The following is a 7,209-nucleotide window of genomic DNA, read 5'->3' as shown; positions in this document are numbered from 1 at the left end:
GGATATTCAGTGGTTATATCGGGATATTACCTGACAGACCAAGAATTGCACCGATTAAGATGTATAGTGCACTTAATCTGGTGTAATTCAGATTGGTTCTGTCACAGTGGGCCCCAGGCCGCCGGCTGGGCTCCGTGCAACAGGTGGTGAGCAGGCGGCGAACTGTAGGGCCGCAAGGCGTGAAGCGAAACCAGTGCCGAGTGGACGGCGTGTGGCGCGTGGGAGAAGCGAGCAGGCTGCGCGCATGGTGAACACTGAACAGGCAGGGGGTGGGGAGAGACAAAAGAGGGGAAAGAAAGGGGAGGGGACAGAAGAGGGAAATTCCATTTGCATCTGAAGAAACTGAAGAGCTGCGCACTAGTGTAGAGCTTATTTTAGGGTCTTATGTACTTGCTGTGTCCTTTAGTTAGACAATTTCACTATTTTGGTTAAGTTCAGGAGATACTCAAGCAATGCAGCTAAATGCCTCCTGCTTAGACGGTTTCATCATTTGGATTCAGACCATTAGGCACCTGTGTAACGTGGCTAAAGCTTAAATGTGGATTCAGACAAATGTGGATAACTTCTGTAGCACTATTTCTGTTGATGAGAGAGTATCTATCTCAACAGAGATGCTAGAAATGCTCTCTTGCTCTTCTCTTACGAGGCATCTGAAATGAATGCTGCTGTAACATACAGAACTGAACATCTGTCAATTGCCGACCAAATGAACACAAACACTGTCAATTGAGCATGCTTCCTCTTTCCTCACGTACCATAATTTTTCCTAACCAAAATTCAGAACTGAACATCTGCTTAAATATTGCCGGCCAAATGCCAACTAATATTTTGTATTCACACACTCTCCCAACCATCATCAGTTAAAAAAAATCACAAACTGTACTGTAGAAAACAAGAGAATGTGCAGAAATGACAGGGAAAAATACACATCTAAATCCATTCCCAGCGCCCTCCGCAAAGTAAAGGATCAGGATCAGGATTACCGGATCTCTACCTCGCAATCCTATCTTGCTATGGGCCTACGGATCATCCCCAGGAAGGAGAAGGCTCATGGAGTCCTGTCCAAGCTGTCCCCCCTGACGTATCGCAGCTGCAGCGACACCTGCCGCTCCATCTGCAGCTGCTGGTAGAAGTTAGCGATGAACTGCTCCGCGTGCTGGTCGATGTCATCGTTCCCTGCCGAGGACGCCGGCGACCGGCCGCTGCACGACGACGACGTCCTCCTCGGGGCCCCCGGCGACACCTCGCTGCTGCCCAGCGACAGGGTCCTCGTGGTCGCCGTCCCCATGCTCGCGGACCTGGACGTCCGGGAGCTGCCTGCCGGCGACACGACGCCGCCCTCGACGTCGAGGTCGAGGAGCCCCGGGCGCGGGCCGAAGCTGAGGCCGCGGCGCGGCGGCGCGCCCCGGACACCAGCGGAGGTGAGCAGCATCCACCGCGTCGCGCTGAAGGAGAGCAGGAACCGGACCTTCCTGATCGCCTCCCGGAGGCTCCCCAGGATCGACGACCGCTTCTTGTTCCTGTGCGCCTCCTTCCCCTCCTCCTCCTTGGACGAACGCGCACGCGCCTCCGGGACCGCCATGGATGGTCGACGTCGACCTCGCGTGCGCTCAGCGCTCGCGCGTGCAAAAACGTGCCTTTTCCCCTGTCGATGCGTCGGAGCGGAGTCGTGACGAGCAATCCGTGCCGAGCCGCCGGCGAGTTGGTTTGGTTGGTTCGTGCCGATGTGGAAAGCAGGAGCCTTGTCTGGTGTGCTGTCGCGGGTTTATATACCTGCCGGTGTTGACAGGTCGCCGGCGTGCGTTGGTCGCTGCCGGAAGCTACTCGGTTCCGAGAAGCTGCAGGGAATGTATCGGCATGGGCAAAAATAGCAGTAGAATACGCGTACACGTCGGAAGCGGCTACGTCTATGCCAGCGAACAGTGGACCAGCATTGCAATCATTGCTTACGTCGGAAGGAATCGCAGCGGCATCTGGCAAACGGTTAGAACTTAGAACAAGACAGCGGCATACTTGAGGCCTTGAACGGAGGTTGAACCGAAAAACCACTTGGCGTAGCTGTCTCTAACATGCGCATCGCTTTATAATGATCTTTTTTTTTTGCTGGCGTATGATAATCTTTTTTAATATAAATAGGTCACTAAATGGGCCCTATTAGTTAGCCAATAAGTAAAGAATTAAAAAATTCATTCTGAGTACACGAAAAACATTATGAGGGAAAAATGTTCAGGTAAAAGATAAAACTTACTCTAGAACAGATAAAATTGGCCCGAGTAACAATTTTTTTCCGAGTCTTTTCTGAGCAAGGAAAATGTTCGAGATAAAACCAGATTCAATCTAGAGAAAAAATGTTCAGAGAAAATAAAAATATTTCACTGACCTATTTTCAAATTAAAAATGTTGACTTTTTTTCAAAAATTGGAAATTCAGAATATTTCGGTGCCAGCCTCTTTTCTTTTCTAAGGCATCTCAATGCTTTGTAACATACTAACATATCAATCAATTGAACATAAACACTGTCAATTGGGCGTGCTTCCTCTTTCCTCACATAACCAAAAGTCAAAACCGAACATCTGCTTTGATATTGTCAGCCAAATGCCAACTGTTTTGTATTTACACTCTCAATCAACAGTTTTTTTTAAAAGAAACTGTACTATCTAAAACAAAAGAATGTGCGGAAATGATGTGGGTAAAATACCCATCCAAATCCATTCACGGTGCCTTCTGCGAAGGAAATTGCTATGCGCCAAAGGATGATGATCCGCTGGAAAAGGACTAGGGCGTCCTGTCCTCCCAGCTGTTGAGCCTGACGTACCGCAGCTGCAGCGAGACTTGCCGCTCCATCTCCAGGTGCCTGCGGAAGTTGGAGATGAACAGATCCGCGCGGCGGTCGACGTCGCTGTCCCCGCCCGACGACGCCGGCGACCCGCCGCTGGACGCGGCCTCCGGCGAAGACGCTGCGGCGCTGCTCGCCCGCGACAGGCTTCTCGTAGTCGCCGTCCCCAGGCTCGCCGACCTGGACGTCCTGGAGCTGGAGGAGGAGGAGGCCGCCGGCGACACGATGCTGCCCTCGACGTCGAGCAGCCCCGGCGGGCGCGAGCCGAAGCTGAGGCCGCGGCGCGGCGCGGCGCGCGCGAGCAGCATCCACCGCGTCGCGCCGGAGGAGAGCAGGAACCGGACCTTCCTGATCGCCTCCCGGAGGGCCCCGAGGATCGACGACCGCTTCTTGCTCCTGGACGCCGCCGCCCTCTCCTCCTCCTCCGCCGACGCAGGGCGGGCCCCGGAGACCGCCATGGACGACCTCGCGTGCGGGAGGGCGCGTCGCTGTCGTTGTCGTGACAGGCAATGCGGATCGAGCCGTCGCGCTGGTTTGTGTCGATGTGGGAAGCAAGCAACCTTTGTCTTGTACTACTCTTGTGCGTTGGCTGGCGGCTTTGAGCTGGTCTGTTTATATAGGCAGCTCCAGCTGCGGACGCCGAAACTTCAGCAGGTTCAAGTCGGCCCGTGCAGGAAGCTACTCGGCGTTCAAGAAAGAAACTGCAGGGGATGTATCAACACTGCAAGCAACTGCTGATCCACCACGTCAGCAGCTTGCATCAGACAGGTACGTGATAGCTAAGCCTGCCCGCCCGGTCAGGCGGCAGCCTGTTCGTGCACGGCGAGCAGGAGCAGCACTGAGCCTGGAGCCCCTCCCTCCGAAGGGAGCACGAGCTCGCCGGTTGGCCTGGCGGCTGGCGGTCGCTGTCTGCAACGGGCCGGACGCGACGACGCCGGCGCGGTCGCTGTCCGGAGCAACACGTTGCGGTCGGGTGCGGCGCCGGACGACGCGGGACCGGGTCAAAACGTTCCCCGCCGCTCGCGGATCGGATCGTCGGACGCGCACACGCCACCACCCCGGCCCGCGACTTCTGCGCGGCGCGCGCGGCGAGTGCTTCGGCGCCAAGCAATGCAAGTGCAGCCAGCAGCAGAGGCAGAGCAGAGCAGGGGTGCCCTGCTCGGGCACGGCGCGGGGAGCGATCCGGCACGCTGGCGGGCGTGAGATCGGGGCCTCGCAGCGCAGGGCGCTCGTGGCGTCTCGATCTGGCCGCGTGTGCCGACCGCCGAGTCGGCTCTCTGTGCCTCGCAGTCGCAGGATGCCCTCGTCGAGTTGGTCAAGAGATTCACAGGTAGGGGACGCGGCGACCGCCGACACGGTACCGACATCGCCAGCAGCCTCTACTTATTCTCGCACGCACAAGCGACTGGAGAAAGGGTCTGAGCTTGGAAAAAGAATAGTACCGTGTGCGTTATTTAAGCCGGAGAGTGTGATAGAGCGTACGTGGCAGAGTGTTGAACGCTTCAGATATGCTCTTGAGACGAATCAGAGGGGCGCTCTGTTCCTTTGACGGGGGCTTGCAGGATGACGGCTCACAGCAACTAGATATTGTTTTTTTCCTTTTTTTTTGAAAGCACGGCTGTATTGCATTGCATCACCTGGGCTTGACTCGTATAAATATATCAGAGCCAGAGCCCAACTTGCTTGCTGCAAAGGTCGATGAAAGTGACCGGCTCGTGTGCTTAGTCTAGGAGGGAGAGGGGTGAATTAGACAAGATAAAACCTTAACATATGGCTCCAACTAAATTGCATAATTTTAAATTAAAACATACTATCTATAGTGCGACTATAGTTTTGCTAGTGTGAAACCCCTATCTCAAAAGAATTTAACAACCTATAGTCTTTCCTATCAAGATACTACTCTATGAAAATAAAGGCACACAAGAATTGCTAGTATGAAATGCGGAAACGTAAAGAGCGGAAACGCATGTTTATATCCTTGTGGGACCGATTCAATTAATCTCGTTGCTAATTACCGAGAAAAACTGATGGGGCGACGGGGTTTAAGAGGGTGCGCCCTATATTACGAGAAAAATAAAAATCCGGGTCGCGCCTAATAAAGAAAAACCGAGGGAGTAATAATAACCTTTAATTGTTTGATCTTCTCGGACTCCCGTATCTTGTTGATGATTTCCATCCTTGACTGAAGAGCTACCATTCAACTCTAACCTCTTCCACATTCATGAAGAGCTAGCATTACTTAACATACTTACACTTGACCAACAAAAAAATATGCCCAAATTCTCATCAAGCTTTTTACAAATTGGGCGTACTGTGTCTATGCCCACATTTCTGCTCACGTATTCTAAGAACCGCATATTTAGATGATCGTGTTTTCTAACGTTGCGTGCGTGTCGAGTGAGTGCAGACCATAAATTGGACTCCCTTTAGTATACAAAGAAATCACTTCGTATGAACTTTGAACTCTGCTTATTGTCACTTAAATAACAGTGCAGTGCTCCTGCAAGTTCTTCAAAAATAAAAGTATAAAAAGAAAACAGATAAGCTCTTGTAATCTAAACCGTTGGGACTCAGATTGACCCCACATGTCAGTGTGATAACGATATCAAAATTTGAAAGACCGCTGAATTGAGACTCAAATATCAAAATCTCTCGACTTGAAGGTATTAATAATTCAAAAGAAAAAATATTTTTCAGTCGGCCCCTGATCAGTTCTTGAGGCTGTTTTCAATGGTTGCCTCCATCTCTTCCCCTACCGTCCTTTAGGGGCGTACTGTAGAAACTTACCGCTCCAACGGTGCACTCCAAAGGCAACGCTATAGTGGGGGACGGTGCGAGCACACTCCAAATGAAGAGGCCGGCCAGAGCGCCCCCATCGGATGAGCATTTACTCGCGTCGCCAACTGCCGTTGCTGCGCGTGCGAGGGTGGAAGCAGGGCGGCGCAGTGGGAGTGTGGTGGAAGAAGAGGCCGGTACGCTAGCGCCCTAGTGCCGGCGACGCAACCGAGCGGCGGCGAAGGAAGGCGGCACATCAGGGAAGTGGGGCCCAGATCTGGCGGAGCCCGAGCGCATCTCCACCGACAACAGCGACGGAGGGGAAGGAGGGGCGTTGGTGGGCAAGAGCACCGGGGCGACATTGAAGCTGCCGAGGTCTGTGCGGCTCCGTCGTCGATCCAGGCAAAGTTTCGGAGATCCCTCGTCCTCGACGAAGCGCCGGCGCACAAGAAGGTACCTCTACTGCATCTCAGTCTGATTCCATGTCGAAGCTAAGGATTCGTACATTATTTATTTAGATCCATTACCGCATTAGCTTTGGGCAGTGGAATATGGAGCATGTTGAAGATTTCCTTGGTAGATCTAGGATTTCTGAGCATTCGGGCAATGGGGAGGGGATACATGTGCCTAGCTTGCAAGCTGTAGTTGCAACGAGCAAGAACCCTGGCTCTGGGGTTCACATAAAAAAACTCAAATATTTTCATGTCCCAGAACCTCACACATGTGCATGTGTCTTGATGTATGTTGCCTGATTTAAGCTAGTGTTGACGAACTCTTTCTGTTGGTACTCTGGAAATGTGTTATATATGTAATATACATTATCATGTCATATTCATGATTAAGGATATTTGTATGAGCAATGGGGAGGGGATACATGTGCCTAGCTTGCAAGCTGTAGTTGCAACGAGCAAGAACCCTTGCTCTGGGGTTCACATAAACTCAAATATTTCCATGCTCCAGAACCTCACACATGTGCATGTGTCTTGATGTATGCTGCCTGCTTTAAAAGCTAGCTTTGAGGAACTCTTTATGTTGGTACTCAGGAAATGTGTTATATATATATTATACATTATCATGTCATGTTAATGATTAAGGATATTTGTATGCGCAGACTATTGCCTAAATATAATTGTGTGTGTTTCATGCCATCTGTGTTTGAACCACAATTCTCATTGGTTTTTATATGTTCTCTTTTACAATCAGTAGCATAGTGTCACTGAAAAATTGAAATCAGGCAGGTTGGTTGTCATTCACAAAAGCTATGTACAGTCAGCTTTGAGTTTTCATTCAATTGTATTTTAACTTTGATGACAATGACCTGTGCAGGAAGATGCAGCACGTCATCAACAATGCTTACCAAGGTTGCGACACAGATGAAGAGTGGCTCCATCTTGATGCAACGGTCAATTCAGCATCCCAGCCATGGATGCTCCGCAACCAGCACTATGGCATGCATCCACAAACCCCTCCATATTACCGCTCTCCTCACAATGTGGGAATGCCTCCTCATGAAGAACCAATGCATCATTCCATGCAACAGTCAATGCATCATCCCATACAACAGATGCAAGGAGGGGCTTCTACCTCCAATGCAGCAG

General features: G+C 51.3%; 2 protein-coding genes across 2 annotated transcripts; both read right to left on the bottom strand.

Annotated features, from left to right (window-relative positions):
- Positions 1 to 726: 726 nt before the first annotated feature.
- Positions 727 to 2,097, bottom strand: LOC120680217. Its single transcript, XM_039961827.1, has one exon. The coding sequence runs from the start codon at positions 1,580 to 1,582 to the stop codon at positions 1,049 to 1,051; it is 534 nt and encodes a 177-aa protein (XP_039817761.1). The 5' UTR covers positions 1,583 to 2,097; the 3' UTR covers positions 727 to 1,048.
- A 398-nt stretch (positions 2,098 to 2,495) lies between these two features.
- On the bottom strand, positions 2,496 to 3,463 carry LOC120680219. The gene has a single exon (XM_039961828.1). It carries the CDS (start codon positions 3,292 to 3,294, stop codon positions 2,776 to 2,778), a length of 519 nt encoding a protein of 172 aa, XP_039817762.1. The 5' UTR covers positions 3,295 to 3,463; the 3' UTR covers positions 2,496 to 2,775.
- Positions 3,464 to 7,209: the final 3,746 nt, after the last annotated feature.

Source organism: Panicum virgatum, chromosome 6N (genome assembly GCF_016808335.1).
Source record: "Panicum virgatum strain AP13 chromosome 6N, P.virgatum_v5, whole genome shotgun sequence".
Lineage (NCBI taxonomy): Eukaryota > Viridiplantae > Streptophyta > Magnoliopsida > Poales > Poaceae > Panicum > Panicum virgatum.
The sequence above is the reverse complement of the archived record's forward strand: the minus strand, read 5'-3'. Positions and strand labels throughout refer to the sequence as shown.